General features: G+C 35.5%; 1 protein-coding gene across 5 annotated transcripts in view; it reads right to left on the reverse strand.

The window, feature by feature from the left end:
• Positions 1 to 10204: 10204 nt before the first annotated feature.
• LOC126832018 (probable nuclear hormone receptor HR38) overlaps positions 10205 to 23904 on the reverse strand; it is a 32747-nt gene continuing 19047 nt past the window's right edge. For 4 of the 5 annotated variants that reach the window (XM_050562700.2, XM_050562699.2, XM_050562697.1 and 1 more), the window contains exons 2-9: positions 20313 to 20473; positions 17728 to 18500; positions 17353 to 17536; positions 17002 to 17131; positions 15295 to 15455; positions 14962 to 15161; positions 14604 to 14782; positions 10205 to 14356 (exon numbers count right to left, since the gene is read on the reverse strand). In XM_050562700.2, the coding sequence (XP_050418657.1) occupies positions 14100 to 14356; positions 14604 to 14782; positions 14962 to 15161; positions 15295 to 15455; positions 17002 to 17131; positions 17353 to 17536; positions 17728 to 18500; positions 20313 to 20333 (1905 nt within the window). In that variant the 5' untranslated portion in view covers positions 20334 to 20473 and the 3' untranslated portion in view covers positions 10205 to 14099. Of the gene's footprint in view, positions 14357 to 14603; positions 14783 to 14961; positions 15162 to 15294; positions 15456 to 17001; positions 17132 to 17352; positions 17537 to 17727; positions 18501 to 20312; positions 20474 to 22941; positions 23195 to 23904 lie in introns of those variants that run through there. The other variant, XM_050562696.2, reaches the window with a different exon arrangement.

The following is a 23904-nucleotide window of genomic DNA, read 5'->3' on the forward strand; positions in this document are numbered from 1 at the left end:
TGGCCCCTTAAAGCGGTAAAAAAGATGGCCAACATCCACCAATTCAACGTACAAGAAAATCCTAAACTTTTGATTTAAGACCCTATGTAAAGTAATGTTTTTTGTGGCCATTAGAAGATATAACCAGTCGTATTAACTGGTCCCGTAAAGCGGTAGAAGTGGTAAAATCCAAGATGCCCAATCAATGTAAAAGAAAATCAAAAACGGTTGATTTTTAAGACCTTATAAATGTATAATGAACATATAAATTAATGCTTTTGGTGGTGGTGGTGGGGGGCATTCTTTCATATACTAGGTGTTAACTGGTCTCTTATAACTGTTAAAGTCTGTCATTGAGTCGACTGGCGTGGTTTCGAATCCCCGGTTGTACGTGGCAATGAGTAGGATTGCCTGTCCAACCTCGTGGGTTTTCTCCGGGTCCTCCGGTTTCCTCCCACTGCTAAAGACCCTACGCGCAAGCGAATTATGTAAATAAAATTAAAAAATATGTTAGTCCCGAAATGACCTAGTTTGTGTCCAGTGGACGTTAAACCCCATTTCTCTCTCTCTTATACCTGTTTAGGGGAATTAATACTCCCCTCAACCTACGACCGAGAACCCAAATTTACGTATAGATTTAATTCTTCACTGCATCATCATAATATAGCAACTTTGGTATCTGAACTAAAGTTTTTGGGGTCAATAATTCGAATAAGATATGCCCTAGGTGGCCCCTTATGCCAACCACGTGACATCTAACCCAAATTTACGAATATTCGTAACTCTGCACTACTTCATCACATACTGGCATAATTATTTGGTATGTATATGGTTTTTTTGTCCCTACCCACAATAACCTGATGTCGTGGAGGATGAGTGAAGCAAGGCAAGCAAATAGATGTGAAAGAAATTATTTACCAATTTGTTCTTCATAGAATGAAGCGTGATGCCGTCTCTATGATTTCTAATGCACATAATGGCTCTTTCATTAACTGCTGAAATAAACGCCAATCCCAGTTTGCTGGGCTATACAACGTTATAGTTTTCACCAGATTTAATGTTATACACCCGGCAAAAGTTCATTTCATGTGTCTGCTTTTGCTACACAGGCTATTTTACATAAGGATGTGTTTTTTTATTCCTATTCTAATGTACGGAAGCTCACTCTCTAATAATTGTTGGAAGTTTACATATGACATGGTGACACACGGTAACTTACATTCCAAATCAATAATTGTTTACCATACACTCTGGCCAAGAAAAGGGTGCAATAACGTATCAACAATGGCATTGACATCACCATGCAAGAGAACACTTATTTGTAGTTCCCCAGATCACCCGAAAAAATGTTGGTAAACATAAGATTCATAATTGCTAAAAATTAACTAGCTGTAAAATATGATACAAAAAAAATTCCATTAACATATTTGTAGTTTGTAGAACAACACTATCTCATATTTTAAAATGCTGACTTTACTATGTGGCATAAAAAATTAAGCCATAAATGGAATGTGATTTGGCATGTAAACTTCCAAGAATTATCACACAGTGGACTTCTCATACAGTAGAATAAAAACTAAAAAGCCACATCCTTATTTCAAATAGCCTGTACAGCATAATTCAACATAATGTATTTAACTTTGAACTTCCCTGGAGGTTCACGAATGTATATAACATTAAATGTGATGCAAACTATAACGCTATATAGCCCAATAAACTGAGAATGGCGCATATTTTGGCAAAAGTTGCTCAGGTAATGAAAAGCACACTCTTAGAAATCATATGGACGGCAGTAAGGTTCATTCTATGAAGAACAAATTGGTAAATAATTTCTTACAAATCTATTTGTTTGCCTTGCTTCACTCATCCTCCACGTATTCAGGTTATTGGCGGTGGGGCCCAAAAATACATAATACATATGCCAGTAAGCGATAAAGTAGTTCCGAGTTACGAAGACAATTGGATTCGCGTAATTATGTGTTGGAGGAAGGGATACTCCGAAAATGGTATAAGATACTACCATGAGTATATCTTCAAACGAAATATTGACCCCAAAAAACCTTAGTTCATATACCAAAGTTGCTGTATGATGATGCAATGCAGACTGCAGAGTTAAGACTATTCGTAAATTCGGATTCTCGTTCGCAGGTTGTGGGGATAGGGGAACCCTGGATATATCTTCAAATGGAAAGAATGAACCAAAAAGTAAAAACATTAATTTATAGACCAAAATTAATATTTTATAATAAAACAGTGTAGAGTTATGCCCCTTTCTAAATTTGGGTTCCGGGCAGCAGGTTTCTGGGGTAATGATTTCCTAGAAAATGGTTCAAGAGAGCATAGGACATCTATGAAAACCACGCCATTTAAAGGTTTGACCCTGACAACTTAAAGCAAGGCGTGAGTTTCATCTGTTTCTTTTAAAAATTGACGATTTTGTGTTTGTCTAAAGTTGTACCTTTTATAAGAAAATGGCTTAAAAACTTGAACTTTACCCTTAAAATTTAGGACTTTTCGGTACTCCAATTTAGGGTGTCATTCAGTTCACCCGTCACTACCAGAAACCATCAAGAAACTATTCTTGTATTATTTTTTTTAGGGGTTGACCACTTTTTCATAAATTATAAATTGATTGATCTAGATAAGAAGGCCATAGTTCTTGACACCTGAACCGAGCAGTATACAGACTAAACAGGATCTGACCAAAAATATATCGCTGAAACCAACACCAAGCGAGAGTACAAAACTACGTTCTAATATCTTTGAGTAGAATGAAGGTGACACAATACCTCTGAATCCGGTATATTAAAATCACCAGTCCGTGCCAACGGCACATTTCATATAGAATGGATTGATGTTAATGATTTGTTTTTTATCATCTACTCTGGTTGCATAACGTTCATTGGTATACTCCGTAGATGTCTACAGATAAATGTTTTAAGTAAATAATTGTAGTAACAATAATCAAGAAATTAGCAAATAATTTAAAAATCTGAAGGTCTTTATGTGATGTTTACCAATACTAATAATTGTCCTTTAAACAAAAAAAAACCCTTTATTTACATGGAGCTTTTGGTCCAATTAGGCAGTGTTCTTTTTATTATAATTTTGTCTTTCAATTAAACATTGGGCCGCTTTATTTACTCACGTGTCTGCTACTGAACCCGTTTGCCCCGCTAGTCGTCTTTGTTATTACTTGTCTTGTTATCTACAGTTTGATCTTGTAAAAAAAAACAGTGTTACTACCAAACTTAGCTTTTTGTCAACCAAGTGAGTCCAAGTGATAGGGGAATATAAGTTTATGAATACTGGACAACAATTTCATTCAATGAAGCAGAAATGTTTGTATTTTATGGCACGATGAGTTTGACGCCAATAATAATCTCAAAATGTACTTGTGTACCCCAAACTGCATTCACTATTTTCCGTTATTGGTTTCTTGAATAACGTTTTAATGTAGATGAGCAGAGGGATATTTGTAGAAGCTTTATAAAATAAAAATTCGATTTATTCATATTATGCATGCTAAATTTACAATATCTAATCTAGCCCAGGTCCATGATGTCATCTGATAACGCTTCTCCAGTGTCTCATCTCTGGTTCATTTGGGTGCGTGATGGTGGTGGTGGTGATGGTGGTGGAAATCTAAATGACAACCTATCCCGAAACAACCTCTTATGACAATAATAACCAATGCAAATCTGGCTAAACAAATATCCGAGCAATCTAGAATAAAGTTGGTCCATTCCTTCATCACATCCAAACGGAATCAACTGATTTCTATATACCGAGACTTGGTTGAAGGATCGCGATGCCGTTGGAACAGCATCTTTGAGACTAACTGGATACATTCCCATAAACTTTAAAAGGACTGGATGAAACGGTGGTGGTATTGGAATATTTCTCAAATCTTATATCAGATACAAGATTATTAAGTCCGCAAATGTACTGTCGTTTGTATACGCAATTATTGAACTGCTGATAAGTTATACATGTGATTGTTGTTTACCGACACCCACCTTCCGCTGATCATCCTGTGCCCTTCTCGACATTTCTTACTGAATTCCCTGGTTCCCTCAGTGATGTACTTTTAACCTGCAATCGTCGTTTAATAGCTGGAGATTTCAATATTCATGTTAATAAGCAGTCTGATCCCGAAGTAATTGCTTTTAATGAAATTCTCTCTAAATCGATTAATTGACGGTTCAACACATAGACTTAATTCTTATCCACGAAAATAGTGACTTCACCATAAACAATATCTTGATTGAAGATTATTTATCTGATCATGCATTTATTGCTGGACACCTCTCAACGTGTCAACCAGTCCTGCCTGCTCCGGAAACGGATTGAATTTCGAAAAATCAAATCTATCGATCACGACTCTTTCTGGGAAGATGCTATCAAAGTTACCGATCATGTGTCTTAAAGACATTGATACTATTGTCTATGACTACAACACATCCCTTAAAGCTATTTTAGATATAAGCACACCCAAATTAGGTTAAAAACGTGTACAGTTCGACCAGAAAATATATGGTTTGACTCCAAGCTGAGCGAATTTGGAAGAAAAATAAAACACCTCGAAACTGGAACGGATTCAAATAGAATCGAAACATCTATTTCTATCATCTGAGAAAAGCAAAAGAACAATTTATACGAAATACACACGAATCGTGTGGAAACTGGAAACAATTTGAAACTATTATTCGACACAGTCGCAAAGCTAACAGGATCAAACAAGTTTAATCCACTACCCGAGGGTGTTACTGATAAGCTACTTGCCGTCATAGGCGTAAGAGCTCAAAGTAATTCAGGTGGGCATAAGAGAAAATTGCCCGAAATCAATACCGTTTTTTTCGGGCATACATATCATAAGAGAGCTTCGGGCATATTTTCGGGCATGCAGTGGACAAGAAAAAGACGAGAAAATACTTTTCGGGCAGTGTGGATCTCATAGAAATAAGTTAGTTATATTTTTTCTCTAAACGTTAATAGAAAAAAAAGGTCGTCGAATTTTTCATTGCCCGAAAATAAATTTTTTGGGGACAAATGCCCCCCTGCCCCCCCCCCCCCGGCTCCTACGCCTATGCTTGCCGTAGATTTTGCATCAATTTTCCACAAATCTTAGAGAACAGTCCATTACACAAACCTCCTACTCTGGACAAGATTCAACCTTTCTACTCTTTTACCTGTTTGCCAATAGACGAGGCTAAAAAACATCTCATTGTAAAGGCAAAGCCCACTACTTGCAGCCTCTACCCTCTAACTTAATTAAGCAGCATGTGGACTTATTCGCCGTCATAATCTGTCATATAATTAAGTCTATAAAAGGACAATAGTAAAACCGCTGCTCAAAAAAATAAATTTAGAGCGCATAAAGAAAGACTATTGACCTGTAAATAACCTTTCTTTTCTCTCAAAACTGGTGGAAAGTGCGTCTTTAATCAGTTTCTCACAGCACATTGACTCACAATCACTCTTACCAGCATACCAAAGTGCCTACAGGCAAAACTACAGTACCGAAAACCAACATTAAAGCTCTATAATGATATTCTGTGGGGCATGGAACGACAACAGTTCACCGCGTTTATCGCAGTTGATTTAAGCACCGCATTCGACACGGTTCATCATCAGCTTCTCTTGGACGTCCTTGGAACATCTTTTGGTGTTTGTAGTAAGGTCAAAGAATGGATAGCTTCATATCTCATTGACAGAACCTTTGAAATCAATGTTCATGTTTCTTCCTCCGATGCAATTTACACCAATTCATCTGTGCCACAGTGTAGCATAAACGGCCCATTTCGTTTTTACACGCTATGCTAGTACACTGCAATAATACTCTATTGGTGAAGGCATTAACCTAATAGAATACGCCATAATGCGTACGTCGGTTGGAAAACTTCTGACTCATCCGCTAAACTAGCAACTCTAGCACGTCTTACATACGCTATGGATAATGCCAAGACTTGGATGCACAAAACTCGCTTGAAGATGAATGATAACAAATCGAATAACCCGCAATCGAAGTGAAAGTCGGTGTGATCATGGTGACCAGTTCAAATAGAGACACAGAGCTAGGGGTTACTTTTGATCACAATGTAAACCTTAAATCTCATATCCCCCTCAAATCCCGACATGCAATACTGACATTATTTAATTTCAGGAAATTGAGACCGTTTCTAAACAAGCCAACCTGCCTAAAAACTAGTAAATGCTCTGGTGTTCTCGTGTATTGACTATTGTAACTGTCTCTATGTCAATCTCACAGCCTCTACCTTACTTCCTCTTCAAAGAGTCCAAGACATGGCCGCCAAAATGATATTTAGTGTATCTATAAATACCCAAGCCCAGCTGCTGCACTCAAAGAGCTCCACATCCTACCAGTAAAAGTACGAGCTGAATTCAAGCTCCTTGTCATGGTCTACAAGTGCCTGAATAATCTGGCCCCTGACTATTTAAAAGATCTAATTTCACACAACTTAAATAGACGTTCAACATGTTTATGTTCTATCGATTCCCTTCAGTGCAGTGTGGCTGGTATCTTTATAAGCGTGCATTCCCGGAATAAATAAAAATCTATTAAAAGTGATTTAATTGCCATTGTCCCATATTGTATACTATATGTTTGTTATGTTCTTTATAAAATACTAGCAGGATACCCGGCTTCGCTCGGGGATCATAACTCCGAAATTGGAAGTGGTAGACTAACGCCACCTGGCCTATGTTACTCCCCGGTCCTAGCTACCCCTATACCCCAAATTTCAGACTCGGGGCAGACCTAGTGTAGCCGCCAACCCCGAACAGACCGGCTTCGCTCGGGCGTCATAACTCCGAAACCGGAAGTGGTAGACTAACGCCACCTGGCCTATGTTACTCCCCGGTCCGAGCTACCCCTATACCCCAAATTTCAGACTCGGGACAGACCTAGTGTAGCCGCCAAAACCGAACAGACAGACTTCGCTCGGGGGTCATAACTCCGAAACAGGAAGTGGTAGACTAACGCCACCTGGCCTATGTTACTCCCCGGTCCGAGTTACCCGAACAGACAGACTTCGAACGGGGGTCATAACTCCGAAACAGGAAGTGGTAGACTAACGCCACCTGGCCTATGTTAGTCCCCGGTCCGAGCTACCCCTATACCCCAAATTTCAGACTCAGGGCAGATGAAGCCGCCAACCCAGAACAGACAGACTTCGCTCGGGGGGTCATAACTCCGAAACCGGAAGTGGTAGACTAACGCCACCTGGCCTTTGTTACTCCCCGGTCCGAGCTACCCCTATACCCCAAATTTCAGACTCGGGGCAGACCTAGTGTAGCCGCCAACCCCGAACAGACAGACAGACAGAAAGACAGACAAACGGCAATCACAAATATATACTATTCAAATAAAGTAGGGGATATTTGATTTTGGGGGCATAATACTAAAATATGCAAATGACTACGAAAAATGTCACTATAGAACCTAACAGAAGAAACATTTCCAGTTACATGTGACGCCCAAACGCACCAATAGCTACCGCATGGAATGCAGGTGATGCTTGGGATCATCATGGGGGTCCAACCCAAGATTTGCACGACTCTGACTTTGAATGTTACAGTCATTGTGGCATTGAATTCCAGGGTGGAAACATCAGTTTAATTGTTTTAGTGACCAGAAAACAAATTTTGATATGCGTCGGCTTACCCAAAATGAAAGGTTACGTGCCCTTGGCATGCTACAGATCGGCACAACACAGGCGGTTGTGGCGCGGACGATGAATGTTTCTCAGTCTGTCATAAGCAGGCTATGGTCAAGATACCGTGATACACAATCTGTACAGGACAGACCACGCTCAGGTCGACCAAGGGCGACAACTCAAGCCCAGGATCGATTTATCCGTACCTTGGCCTTGAGAAATCGTGTCATCACAGCAAATCAGATCAGCGCTCGTCTTCAAACAGACACTGGTGTGAGAGTGAGTGGCCAGACGATTCGGAATCGACTGCATAGGGGTCACCTTCGCGCCCGACGTCCTCGCGTGATCCCTTGTTTGAGAGATCATCACATTCAGGCAAGACGTCGTTGGTGTAGGGATCGTCAACACTGGGATAATCGACGCTGGAGCACTGTTGATTTTTTGGACAGACGTAGGAGGGTGTGGCGTCGTCGAAACGAGCGCTTCCAAGACGTTAACGTCATCAGACATGATCGATTTGGGGGTGGTTCTGTTATGGTGTGGGGAGGCATCACTGTTGCTGGAAGAACGGCTTTACATGTTGTTGCAGGGCGTGTTACAGGCCAGTACTACCGGGACAACATCTTGGCAGTCCATGTTGGGCCGTTCGCACGACGTCATGGCCGCCGTTTCATCTTCCAGGATGACAACGCAAGGTGTCACAGGGCCAGGATCGTTACAGGTTACCTCCAACAACAGAACATCACCACATTACCTTGGCCAGCACTGAGTCCCGACCTCTCCCCCATCGAGCATGTCTGGGACATGCTTGGACAGAGGTTACGTCAACGTCAACAACGTCCTGCCAATGTCCAAGAACTTGCTGCTGCGTTGCAACAGGAATGGGACAATCTGGACCAAAATGACCTTAGACGTCTCATTAGGAGTATGCTACGTCGGATCAATGCTTGTTTGGCAAACAGAGGAGGATTTACCCGTTACTGACTTGGTTGTGATGCTGTGGTAACTTTGCTGTTTGACCCCGGGTATCATTTTACCCTTATAATGGTCAGTCTGTGCCTCACTTAGTCTAACGATCATTTGGAATAAATCGATGAATGTGAACTTCATTTCATTTTGTCATTTGTTTCTTCGTCAGTTTCATTAGGTGACTTTAATAACACTTAAAAATCAAATATCCCCTACTTTTTTTGAATAATATATATATATATATATATATATATAGATATAGATATAGATTGGTGTTTTTTGTAACGCGCCTTTGAATGCTAATGTACAGCAGTAACGAGAGCTATACCAAAGTCCGATCTTGGTTCCCCTTATAACCCAGATCGAACCCAAATTTTATAAACTTAAACTTATAAACTCTAGGTTGAGAAGTCTGAGTCAGTTGCACCTGTAGCACCATGGCAAATCCGGCTCTGGAAAATCGTTTTTGTCCTTTTTGTGTGTTTTTACTTATAGGTTAATCTAGGGTGGCACGTTACAAGTGGCGATATTGATAATTTGGAGATTTTTGAGGGGGTGAGGTGGGGGTGGGGCGAGTCTATTATGAGGCTCTAAGTTGAGAGCTCTGGTTAAGCTGCTCCAGTAGCACCATGGCAAATACGGCTCTGGAAATCCATTTGTGTCCTTTTTGTGTTTTTTTTTCTTATAGGTTAATGTAGGACTGCACGTTACACACAAATGTTGTGGAATTGTTAATTTTGTGATTTTTGAGAACGGGCATCTTATGTTTGAACCCTACAATTCTCGAGTGTCTGTAAGAGATGCTGGATTTGGTGTACATGATTTTCAGTTGAGTTGAGATCAGTTTGAAGTTATTGTAGATGAGGCAGACGTTTACTAGGTAAGTTTTTGGCTCACTATAGCATAAACAGACTCTGGCTTCGACACCTGTGTTGGCTGACAAAATTCTTGTCAGTGGTGCAGGACGGTGGTCCTGGATTGTTCATTGAAAAATATCGAGCTTTTGAATCACAAATTGCCGAGTTATCTCCCCGTTGACGCCTTGACTTTTAATGCTTAGTAGCGCGGCATAGGACGGAATCTTGCTAGCAATCTCCATCGGGATTTCGAGCACAAGCAAGAACTCACCCTGGATTTTGTTAGTTTTGATATTGTATTCTGATCAATGAAGTACATGGTCGAATTGGACAATTTTGTACATGAGATTTAAGTGTCACTGGACTGCTTCTCCACCTGCTCGTAACCCTGGGACTTTATATAACCATTATTGATTTTGATGGGGATCCACAATGTATACGTGCATGAAATCCACGGCAAATAGAAGCTGTGCTATGAAGCAAGTACATTACATAAAAAAAGTTCTGTGATGGTGTTCCCCCTTGCTTCGTCAGGTTGAATCATCAGTGATCAGACAGTTTCTTTTTTTTTTTATTCTTGAGCTACTTTTTAAAGTCCTTACTTCTTGTTCATTTGGCAGAACGAATACAGGCCATGGGGTTGCCAATGACTCAAATCCCCTTACATTTAGAAGGTTACCTAATTATTCCTGATATACACAAACAAGAAAAACACTCAGCAAGATCTTACACTTTTTATTGGATTTCATATTGTCTGTACAAAATTATATAGAATAGCGGGTTGATTAAGCTTGGCTTAGTCCCATCTCTTTACAACGTAGATATGACATTGTCAAATATTATTAATTGTAATTCATTTAATAATCAATAGATATCTAATTAAATAAGCAAACGCGTGTCACCATATCGAGGAGTCGGGGATGTGGAAATAGACAACAAATAAGGATTAAATTACAATCTATAAAGACAGCAAGTTTCTCAGGGAAATATACATATATAAAGAATATAAATCTTCAAAAAGACATTTCGGTAGAGAAAATAGTCATTGGTTAAAGACATTTCGGTAGAGAAAATAGTCATTGGTTAAAGACATTCGGTAGAGAAAAACGTCATTGGTTAAAGACATTTCGGTAGAGAAAATAGTCAATGGTCAAAGACATTTCGGTAGAGAAAATAGTTAATGTCTTTTATATCGTGAACGTCCATGGCGATGTTTTGTGACTTCATAGGTACATCCACAATTAAAATCATCTATATCATAGATTGAGAAACTATGGCATTCAGAATTTTCTTTATCAAAATTATCTTTCAATTGAAAATGATTATATTTTCGTCTCATCATTTCTTATTTGTTTTATATCAATATCAATTTTCCTTACTTGGATTTTGATAATTAAAAATCTAAAATCTAAATATTATGCCAGATTCTAGATTTGTCAATCACAATGATAAGCTGAAATCGTGAATTGTACAAATTAATACGTGATGTTCTTAGTTTACAGAGGGATTGAAGTGTAAATATGCGTGGGACATACATTTATCTATACTGAATAATAACTGATAACAATAATAATATAAGGTATGTAATTTGACTAGAATATCGTTAAATACATCCCATGAGATTCATTATCACATGACAAATAAAATATTTTTGATTTTAAATCTTATATTTGGAATGAAGAATGATCAAATTTATTTTTTTTTTCCAGATGTAATTATCTAATTTCTTTTCGAAAACCTCAATTAAGATCGGGTATGCTATTTTTAATTTTACTTATACAGGCATTATGTAAGAGCTAAATCTGCCTATTGCAGGTCTTTCTTTGGGCTATAAATGTTATATAGATTATTAATTAGACACTAATTAACATAACAAGGCCATAATGCACTCTCGATGCCATGGGAAGGTTCACATTTTAAGTAGATTAGAACGATTAGACCATTTAATGATTTAATTTAAAAATGGAGAAGTGAGGCTAAGACTCGAATGACCAGTATGGCAGTTACGATAATTGCACACATCTTGTCAAAACTACAACCATTGATAACTTCGCTCAAAATAAAGTAATTTGAATGAAATTTTCAATATATTCATTTTGCATTATTATTTTTTTAAATATTCTAGCGAGAACGGCCAGCTCTCGAGCTAAGATCTAAATCTTACATAATACCCTTTTAAAGTAAGCAGAATATCAGATTCACATTGTTTCAGAGAAAGGTTGCTTACATCTATTATTATTATGACTGAATATTATATAATATTAAATTACCATTATCAATTATGCTTTTAATCCACCTTGTCTATAATGCACACCCAACCATTATGCATGATATAAATATATTAATTAATAAAATCATTATGACTATTTCTGTATTCCATAACAATATATATTGTTAGGGAATATATATAAATATATATAAATATTCAACTTTGGCATACAGACTAGTATTTTATAGTAAGTAGAATTTTGGGTTAATACCTTTGATTATAACATGTTTTAAAGAGAGGAGCGTCATAAAGATACATAAAAAATAACGATATTTAACCATTTCAATAGGCAATTTATGACACGGATTTTGGTGGAAATAAAACAAAACCAAAGGGGCAAGTCTTTGGCATAATACGAAAACACCACAATTAAAATGAAAATGCACCAAATAATTTGCATGATAACGAAAAGGGAGGAAAATACTGATTTAAATAGCACTTAGACATCAACTGATACCCTACCGAATTATTTAATATTTTATATTAACCATAGTCACATAAATCCATTAATTGTGATAATTGTTCAAGTTCCGGGTGCCTACATAAACTAGTGCAAGAACAATTTATACAGGACAAAAGAGTGCTACATAATATTACCTAACGGAATTCATTTTGAATGTAAAAATGTTAACTTTGAATAAGAACGAAAGAACACGTGTACTAGCATTTGAAGAAATATTGTATGGAAAACACTGTGTATGAATATAACATTAGCACTTTATGGGACACTTAATTTCACGTACAAAATACGATAAAAATGTATTAATAAATAACAAAATATCTACAAAAGTATTTAAAACATCTCTGCTTAATAAGTATAGGCAAATTTTAAAATAAAAAGCTACAGGTTACTTCGGCAACAGTGAATTATCAAATGTGGATATTGAAAATAATTTGAAAAAAAAAATAGTTGAACAATAACGGGGACGAGACTGTATCACGTGACTACGAGTTGATAATAAAAAAGTCTTTGATAAATATGTAAATTTCGTTTCGTTTTTTTTTAACACAAGAATCTCGAAAACAAACGAATTTTAAACACGTATCTTATTAACAATGTAATCATAAGGAAGAACTTCGAGATTTCAGGATTTGATTCTTAATTTCGCCATTCTAGACCCCACGCCTTTTTAATTGATAAATTAATGATTTCTTTTTTTTAAAATCAGTTTCGAAAAAAAATGGCATTGATTTTTAAATACCTTAAAAGTCACGATATTTTGGTTTAAATCTAGTATTTCCCCTTCTAACTAGAATTGTTGATCAACTACTCAAGCTAATGAAATCAAGTCATCTTTAACTGGCTCACCGGTAAAATACTTAATTTACATTAAAATTTGATTTAAAAAGGTCAGTAGAAAAATATATATATAGGTAAAAAGATATTAAAATGTACAAGTGACCTACTTAAGGTGCCCAATATACAGTTCAAGTAGGTTTATCATTTCAGTGATCTTCCATCATTTTTTACAGTCTTCACTCATCAGTATACAATCACAATGGTATATTAATTAAATAGAGGGGTGACTGGACATAGATTTAGTATAGGTACAAAAGGGAGGGGGTGTAAAATGTGTCAGACAATGTAGACGTGCCAGATGTGACCTATGTACTAGTATTTGAATATAAAACAGCTTTGACACAAACAATCGAAATGTTCGACAATCATAATTTATACTGTTTCAGTATTCAGAGAAAATACATAATTATGCAATTAACAACCTTCCATTTAATCGTTACAACCGTTGTAAATTTTCCTCCGCTTTTGGCCCTTTTCTGATTTAGCTGCCATTTCAATAGTCTGAACTGCACAGACTCCTATTCTGCGGAACTACTCTCATAATGTTATCTACTTTTGAAAGTAAATAGTTTGAAGCGGAGGTAGAGATAATGATAAGATATTGCACACTTATGAAAATGTACTAGCACTATTAAAACTATTAAGAGAATAATATTAATAATAATCATATATTACAAATGAATATCTATATATTACATAATTTATAAATTAAGTCACCACACTACATCAAGTAACATAACCATATAAACGTAATATTTTGGCGACAGCGAAGACGAGTGACGTCATCGAATCTTGAAGTGTGCTAAATAAAACATGTGATGTTATAAATTTAAAGAAGTAATAAAAGTTTAATGTTAAAATTGTGCAGTTTTCAGACAGTCTTCATTTTTCTTCTTCTTCTTATAATTCCCAGTTCAATCCTCATCACCATTCACTGGCCCTGAATCATGGATTGTATGTTTCCATTATCCACTGACCCTGAATCTGGATAATGATCTAAATTATTGTCTTTTCGGGTCTTATCACATTTTCTTTTTACAGTTAATTTAAAACGGAAGTTGACTTGATAAGAACATGTTTTCTATAACAGGGGGCGCCCGTATCTCATCTAATTTAAACTGTAGCATACGTTGTAATCCCTCGCGGCTCAAGGACCGGAGTTCGGCAATTTTTCCGAGGATCTTGGAGAAGAAGTGAGTTTTCTTTTGCGCGTCACTGTTATAAGTACAGTGATCCCTCAAACAGTCAATAATCTTCATCTGAAGTTCTTCCATTTTTTCTGGTTCTTTGAGTCCGTGGCGCACTGAAATGAAAAATACAGATATAAAAATCAACTATCTCCTGAGAAAGGATGAACGTCTGATAAAGGGATGAACATCTTAGGGATGAGCATCTGAGAAATGGGCAAACTTCTGAGAAAGGGATGAACATATTCTAATCCTCATCACAATATTTGGTATTTACCTACAGTTTTTAAAATAGAATGTATTAACTGATTTAAAAAAAAGCCGTTGATAATCTAAACTTAAAAATATTAATTTTATACTTACATGTAACCATAGCAAGGGCGGACATACAGGCATGTGAAGAGAGGTCAAGGGTCATTCTATGGAGACTTAATCCAAATTCAACGATAGAGTTTACCCAGTCACCAAATATTCCCAAACACTGTAGTCGGTGTAGCACCAAACCGTTATCAAACACTATATTATCATCATTTGTTTGTACCCTACAAATATAAAGGTTAATTATATATTATATATATTAACTAATTAATAGATATAGGTACAAATAACACAATTGCTAGAGATAAGCCGTGTCCTCGAATCACCGTAAAAAAAACAACAATAAAGACATCTTTTCTCTGCAGATAAAAAGCGAACTTAAATTTTTTGAAAATGGACATACCTATAAGCCGCTCTCAGCACAAAGAGTTCAAGTGTCGCCGATTGGAACAACAAATCTTGATCTTCTTTACACAGATCTGTGAAACCAGGAACTTTCTCAGCCCAACTTTTGATGATATCTATCGACTGGATGAGGATATCATAAAACATCTTAAAATTGTCTTCCTTAACATTTTCATCCATACCACCTGGAACTCGAAACTAAAAAGAAAAAGAAGGTTTTTTAATTAAAAGCCTGTCGTGATTTTAATTACCTGGATTTGTTTATCGATTCATAGACGTTAACTGTGTAAAGATTAATGCATTACGTATAAAGCAACCCCAGTCAACTTACCTTACTATAGTCGAGGTTCGGGATGTCAGGACAGGTATCTACATGTGCTCGAACTAGTGCTGTGATCAGACTCACTGGTGGAGATGGTGGAGATTCCTGTGGACTCTTGGGTTTAGATGGTAGTCGCCCTCTCCTTCCTTTCAGATTATCAGATCTTACAACTACAAGTATAAAGATAAGTTACATATGAAAGACACGCTATAATAGAGATTTTAAAATAGACATGAATTGTAACACAAATTGGGGTTGGTACCGGAAATGAATATTTAAATTAAATTTTTCTAAAGTATTCCACCAAACTCTTATATTACAGTTTTGTTTGGTTTTTAAATTTCCAAACGTAAACAAATATTAGCATTAGGCACTGACATATAAACAGTTTTTCATTCAATGTGAAATACATAGTGCAATAGGAATACACCAAAGACCGGTAGCTTTTCAGATGAAGCATTTCTAAAGAATTCCTTGGGTCCCACAGTTATTCAATGACGCAACAACTGCTGTCCATTTAGATAATTTTCTTCTTATATTTTGCTAAAATGCTCTGCGGAATACCACATTTCCTATCCAGATGTTGACATCGTATGCTACATAGTCTTTTATTTAACCAGCATATTTATACGTTCTTTAATAATCTGGCATGTTCAGAGAAAAATGAAACCACACAGCGACAGCAGCTCAAACAAAATAGACGAAATATTTTTCTAACGATATGTTAAATTGAAGTGGAAGTGAGGATATTTTATTTGGGTTAAAACTAGGATGAAATGTGGAATATATTTAGCTTGACATCCTCTCCAAATCTTGAGAGAAGGCCAACGTTTAGGGCAACAATATTTTGGCAATACGGAACAATTTATCCCATGCTGTAGGCAAAATATCTTGGAATATTATTTTACTGCGTGAAACTTAGACATAGCTTATAGCTGTGTTTTGTAAGCAAAAACAGACGATAGGGATCATTTTCGTCACGTGGTCAGTCCGCACGTGCAGATGTCAGTGATGGAATGATAAGGATGCGACCTGCTGCTGAAGAAGTGGCCATTCTACAAGAAACATCTGTAAATGCTGTAAGCGGCCTAACAAGCCTCAGGTAATCATGTATTTGAGAGTTTCAACATGATCACAAGTTATAGTACGGGCTGATTACTATTGCGATAAATATAATAACGTTTTGGGGGTGAGAAGAAGGAGGGGTGTTTAAAGACTTGACAAGAAACAAAACAATAAGATTCATTAATTTGTAGAGAAAGACTTGAAGCCAGATTTCTACTCAGGGCTAATAGAGTGAATGATCTTCTATCAAACCACGCGAAGTGTTTGATCTCTGACATTTTGTCTTTGGTATTGTTTGAATCACGGCAGACCTACTTTATATCTATCTAGGACAATTTATTATAACACCGGTCGAATTCTGCTCAGGGTGATCTCAGTGCAGAAAATACCAATTCTACACACACACTTGGCATCCTTATTGGATACGTTCATTCAATTTCAGGATATTTAAATAACTGGCGGCTAACTTTGTTTATTTTTTTTTTTTTTGGCTTTATGAATCCCTTAAAGTGGTAATAGATATTAACAGTTCTAAGTTGATAGCACAGCAAGAAATTTTCTTCGATAAAGAATTTGTTCATGTATTCGAGTATATGGCTTACATTACATGTGGAGCTTATGTAAACAAGTAACATTATAAAAAACACCTACCTTCTTTGACCATTCCCACGGCCATGCATTTCTGAAATCGACAGAACTGGCACCGATTTCGACGTCTTTTATCAACTGGACAATTTTTATCTGCCAGACAGACATACTTGGCATTTTTCTGCACTGTTCGCTGTAAAAAAATAACAGACGGGTTCTTTTTAAAGACAATGATTTCTGTAGAGATTACTGTTCTGAAAGCTGAATATCTGCTTCCACGCTCTCAATAAAAGAACAAATTTGTAAGAAATATTTTACAAAAAACAAAATTTGGCTATAAAAAAACACGATTAATATAAATTAATAATTTTCAAAGGTTGCCTTATGGTAGATTAAAATTTTATTAAAATTTACCTTAAAAAAGCCTTTACATCCTTCACAGGTTCTAACACCATAATGTTGACAGGCGGCATTATCACCACATACAGCACATAGTAGACTTTCTTTCATTGGTTGATCTCTTGGAGGAGATGAACGACATGAGCTGGGGGTAGGAGGTGTAGTTGGTGACTGAAGTTGGTATTTCTGACGCTCAAGCCTAAATAAAAAATAATTCAGCTCAATAAGAGGCCACGAAAACATATTTTATGTGGTCGAATCAGCACTGTCACAAATACATTCTGAATTACTGGCTTTTTATACTTTTTTATCTACTTGTTTTTAATTTTGTTGCAATACGATAATAATAGAAAGTTTATTTATTGGTTGGTTTGACTTTTGAATACTTACATATCCGGTGTAGGTGGTGTCGGTATGGATAATGACGGTCTTCTCTGTAAATGCTGTGAGGTCATAGGAATACTTAAATCACCTAAGTAAGAGGCAGGCACGGGGCGGTTCGTAAATGAAAAACTAGAATTTGCACACGATACACTCTGATTTCCGTAATATGGAGTAGCAAAACCGGGAAAAGTTGGATTTTCCGAGCTGTAGTGACTGGGATTGTCATAAGCGTGATATAATGACTGTTTGTTGTCCATATCAGTAAATCCCAGATGTGTCTGGGTGAATAGTTCCTGATTCTCACTGTAAGGCTGTTTTAGATAAGATTTTTGATTGTCCAAGAAACGATGTTGAAAGAATTCTGTTTCACTTGGGGTAAAAGCTTGAAATGCGTCATCATATGACGTAACAGGTGTTCCATACTTTTCGTGTCCAAGATTCGTATGATCTTGATATAAGTTATATGACTGTTTGGAAGGTTCGCGTTGTTGTAAGGCAAAGCTCCCTTCAAAACTGTAAGGCTCGTGAAAAGCCTGGGATTGTGTGTGCTCTGTTGCTTGGAAACTTGTCAAGCTGGATTGACTGCTTTCATAACCGGAAGCATAATTTTCAGAGATGTCCTCATTTGCAAAAGACTGATCTGCTTGGAAGTCCGGAATAGGAACTGAGAAAGAGGCGGAGAAGACGCCTATGTCGGCCATTGTTGTCGGCGGAGTGATATTTCCAGTGTACGCTCCATAATGATTTCCGCCCATTCCTGGCGCCGACTCGTAATTTGTCTGAAATAAATGTAAAAAGCTCTATGAAGACACGCACATTAGATGTATATTTCTGGATGAAGACAAGATAGCCCAAGAGAATATTAGAGAAATCCTAGAAAATGTGTGGAAAATTTAAAGGTTAAAGTAGCTAAACCTCTAACTGAATATTTTCCATCAAATTAAAAACTAAAAGCTCGAATCAAAATTCAATATTGATCCATTTCAATCAAAATTGGTGTTGTTATCTTGCCATTAAAATGTGGGATTCTAATATTTAAGACATAATTTTAAAATCAGTACATGAGTCGTGTATTCTATAGTATCGGGCGCCATTTGTAATGGACAAAGAAACACATCTGACAAGACAATACAGAAGTAATTAGTAATGACTAATTCACAAACGACTAAAATAATAATATAAAAAAACGCGTAGATTGGACTAAGCAGGCGTAAACGACTGTCGCTAAATTTGGTCTGTTCACGTATTTCTCCGAAGATAATTGATTAGAAATTACAATAAAAAAATTTAAATTTGAATAAAAATCACTTTATATACTTTTATATTACATTAATATGGGCTTTTAGACCTCTTTTCGTCTATTTTAAGGTTCCAATGAATTGAGCCATACGCCCTTTGAATCATCAACTATTCGTTAGAATCTAATGACATGTTTGTCTTAGAACTAGAATAGAACAACATGCCTTTTATTTCCGGGGACTGCAGATAATCGCAATGAAAGAGACTCGTATTATTATTGAACAAGATATAAAATATAGGCACAACAAAGAGCAAACAAATCAAAAATAAAAACACTTTGAACCCCCTTAAATAAATAGTTACATTATAAATAATAAACAGTAAACAAGATAAAAGTTTCTGTCTTGTTCATAAAATTTAAAGAAAATTACAGGATATTATGTACATTCTATACTGATCACTGATGTGCAGCGTACAACATGAAACCCCTCCCAATAGCAAACATCAGTTTATGAACCACCAAATTACACTCATTATTTTAATCGCATCAATCAAATCAAGTCAGTGAACAGGTCTTTTAATAGTATTTATCGCTATAAAACGAGGTTGGCGCATTACACACACCTAATGGCGAATCGACCACAGCGATGGGCAGCCATATGCCACATACTGCCAAGTCCGTAAATATTGCCCCAACTATCTCGTTACAATCCAACTTTTTTTCACTCTTAGCTCATTGACTACTTCATTATATTGAAAGTTGTATTCATGGATGAGTGATCATAATAAAAAAAATGTTCAGTTCCCAATCTGTTCATGTGAAAATATGAATGAGAGAGATTTGTCAGCATGTACCCTACGCGTGCATTACACGTGCCGACAGTTAAGAATATTAACCACTGAGTGCCTAAACATATGGCAAGGAAATGTGGAACATAATTAAAGTACCCTACACTTTGTTTTCTTGTGATCTTTTATAAATGGTTAAATTAATTACACGATTTATATGAATACGACATGATGTTTATACCAATGTCTTAAATGGAAGTGCAAAAAATCAAAAGTCGAATAATTCTCAGTACAACCGCATTATACTACAATACTGAAAACCTTTCATCACGGGTCACTTTTTGATTTAGTGAGTGTAAAAAATAATCTTAAACTTAATGCACTAATTTTAAAAAATTGTACAATTTACTTTTTTTTACGGCAAATCTACCAAGGACCATTGAAATAATATATATCTATTCCGAGAAAAATATATTCCTTATCTACCACTTTGTGTTTTGTTTTGTTTTTAGAAACAAAAATAACCCGATAAATAAATGTATGCAATATAAAATAATCCATACCTGTGATTGTAGGAGCAACATTGGTTTTTCGTGAGTGGCTATTGTCCCGCTTGGGGTGGGGGTCGAGGACGAAGCCTCTTCTACAGGTCTATGCTCGTATGCCGCAGGCGACGAGCTTACTACGGTACTTGAGGTCGATCTCGGTGGATCCGATGAAAGACCTGTAAAATAGAAAAGAGAGAAAAAAATTCAAGTAAATTATAACAAATGATTGAACAATGAATGATATTAATTATAATTTTATGTGATTCATCTGCTGTACTAGTTTAAAATTACAAACATCACTATATTTGTTTATTAACCTGAAAAGTAACATAACCTTTTGTATTTAAAAAAATCTTCAAAAATATGATATCCTGAAATAATGAACAAGACTTTTATCATAGTATATTTCAATTTGTTAAAACTTCCCACAAAATATGTTCCCCCCACAATCATATTGGTAAAATATCAATAATTTCGGTCAGTTCATAACTGTGAGTGCGAATTTTTGTCACGCGTAGTAAGAAAATAAATAAACTGTTATGTAATATCCGTTCTGATCAGTAATCAACATATTACCATTAATATCATAAATACTGTTAACCATGTTGTAACTTGTCGTATGTCTAGTGAAATATTTTTTAAAAAATATTAATAAACAACGAAAACAACTCCAATGTTTTGTCAAATATGTAACATCTGTCATAAACATAGAAAATTTCCTAACTCACCAAATCACGAATGATATTGAAAATGATTATCCGAGAAATTAGCAATAAATATTTCCGAACTGATTCTTCCTGTCGCTAGTATAGATGAACACCCGTCCAGTCAACTGAACGATTTCAACTGGCCTTTTATAGTCAATGGGATGTTCAAGTACTTGCTCTACTGTTCTACCCCTCTTCTCTTTAATACCCGTATATGGCACTAATAAACACTTTATTCATCTTGATATAAATTAATCCCTGATAGGGCGGTAAACCAGTCTCCTACCCTAAACCTCAATACGCCGTATGCAGGTGTTAAATGGCACGTGCTCACGAGCAGACGACAGTGAAAATTATTGGTTAACAAATGCATGACGGATTGGATTTTATTCATGAAGCTAAATATACCGATGTTTTAATTGATGTCAACATTAGAAAGGGGCGTGCAAGGCGGGTCATAAAACTAAAATTTAAACAGAAACTCTAATTGCGAGCATCCCCCCAACTGACTCGATGACACTAAAAGTTGATATTCATTATCCAAATCTAAATATTCGACTGGTTAATAACGGTTTGCATCAAGGAGACGCAGTAAAGGCAAGGTCTTTCAAAGTAATTGTAAATTTGTTCAGATCGTTTTTAAAAATTATATATATATGGAGATTTAAACATATTGAAATGGTACATTGATTTTTAACATCTTTTTTTGCCCTTAATATAACGTATTAAAAATCATGGTACATAGTGTTTGGTAAAAAGATGAATAATACTAACTATATAAACTTCCAGAATGTATATAAATGTTTTATATGGTCTTTAAAAAATAAAATACGGAAGTCAACAAGTTTACTATTATTCAGTCGTGTGTATTTCACAATAATTCATATCATTGCCAAACTAAAAGACCATCAGAGCAATAATTAGATAATTAGAGCTTTATTGTATTATATATATAGATTCATATACTAATATACAAATTATTACTGTGTAGCGGAACATCTGCACCGTATTACATTGTCTGAATATATAAGAATATTCCATAATACATGTTGTTATTAGATGAACCAAATACATAAAATATAAATAATATAACTTCGTTGTATTTGTTATGTTATAACAAGGCCAATAATTTGCCATTAAAATAAAATGTACACACATTTTTTAAAATCCTATTTTCCCATTAAATTTATCTTTTGAAATATTTTTTTTTGTGGGATTATTGGAATAATTATTGAATATTGTTTTCCATGCATTCTGATCTATTCAGTATCAGACTGGAATTATTCTTAAGATTAATAGAATTGGCAATGATTGACAATATTAAACAACTTTGATTGTTATATTTATTTGTATGATAAATGTAATATTGGGAACATAATTTGTAAGTTCTACACAAATGAATTGTTTATCTAATGATATTAATTGTTATATTGCCATTATTATATCAATTATACCAGTACCAAACATAGAATAACATTGTCAGATTGTTATGGTCAAATATTTCCCACCAATTATAAAAACATGTTTTGACTAACTCACCAGCAAAACATACAAAAATAATATCAAATACAAAGCATAATATTAAAATATTAGATAATAAATTAATAGAATACTGACACTTCCTGATAATTTTTGATTAAATGTAAACAGACAACAATGAAAACATTTTATAACGACGGTCATCTCTGTTGATATTTTCAATTTTAAAACTACTATTTTGAGAAATTGTATTTCAGAAATTGATATTCAATGCTAATAATTGATATTCAATGCTAATAAGAGATATTCAATGCTAATAATTCTTATAAATAAAGTAAACATATTCTCCGGCAAATTACCGCAAAGTTTGGCGAGGATTCAAAGTGTAGTGTGCGTAAATATAACAGCATTACGCTAAGTTATGAAGAACCATTTTGCAACGTAAATGAAAAACTCACCTGCTGGTGTGCCCGGGGGATGAGTGTAAGGGTGTGGCATAGACGAAATAAGGGCCCGATATTTCATGGTGACCACAACAAGTTAAATACTTCATCGAGTTTCCATACTTAGTATATACTACTTGAACCAATCAGAATGCTCGGAACTACTTCATTGCGCGTGAAACCTCACATGTAATCAATTGTGCATAACCAACCGATAGCCTTAATGGACAATTCGTACCATTCTACAAATCTCTAACAGCTTTATTTTTTTTTACATTTTCACGTGCGAATTACAATTTGGACCATAATTTCGTAATTTTGCAATATCTGTAATATTGGAAATGATATAAATGTTCAACAATTTGTACACGATAAAGAAAAAAATCACAGTACAAACTTTTACTGGTCAATATATAAACTTTAATTTGTTTTATATCAATATACTTGGATTAAAACATGACCACCACACGTTTCAGATATTTAAAACAAATTCCCCATAGCTTGCACACATCAACTGGGTGTTGAAGCAAAATAATCGATCAAAGTGCCTGTTTGAAGATTATTCTAATTCGATTAGAACGCAATCCCTTTGAAATGAAATAAAATCCCTATTTTTCATTCATAAAGACCCATGTGGAATTTCCGAGATAAAAACTCCTGTATCTATACATTGTGTCACGACTGTACGATGTACCAGTATAACCAGGTTTTGTACCCGTTCATTCTTTTTAATGATTGTCATCGATTTTAATTAAGTGGGGTGAAGTTAAAACTAATTAAAAAACTTATCATATGTGTGAACCTATTGACTTTCACGATAACAAGCCAAGATTAAATCCATTTATTAGATAGAAAATTGAATTAAGCCAGCAAAGAAAAGCGCAGTATTGATGATATTTAACGATTATGAAGTAACTTACAAAACGCTCAGGAAATTCCTTCAAACAATGCCCTCTAACGACTGTTGGTTATTCTTCC

This window comes from Patella vulgata, chromosome 9, assembly GCF_932274485.2.
Source record: "Patella vulgata chromosome 9, xgPatVulg1.2, whole genome shotgun sequence".
In the NCBI taxonomy this organism is placed as follows: Eukaryota; Metazoa; Mollusca; class Gastropoda; family Patellidae; genus Patella; species Patella vulgata.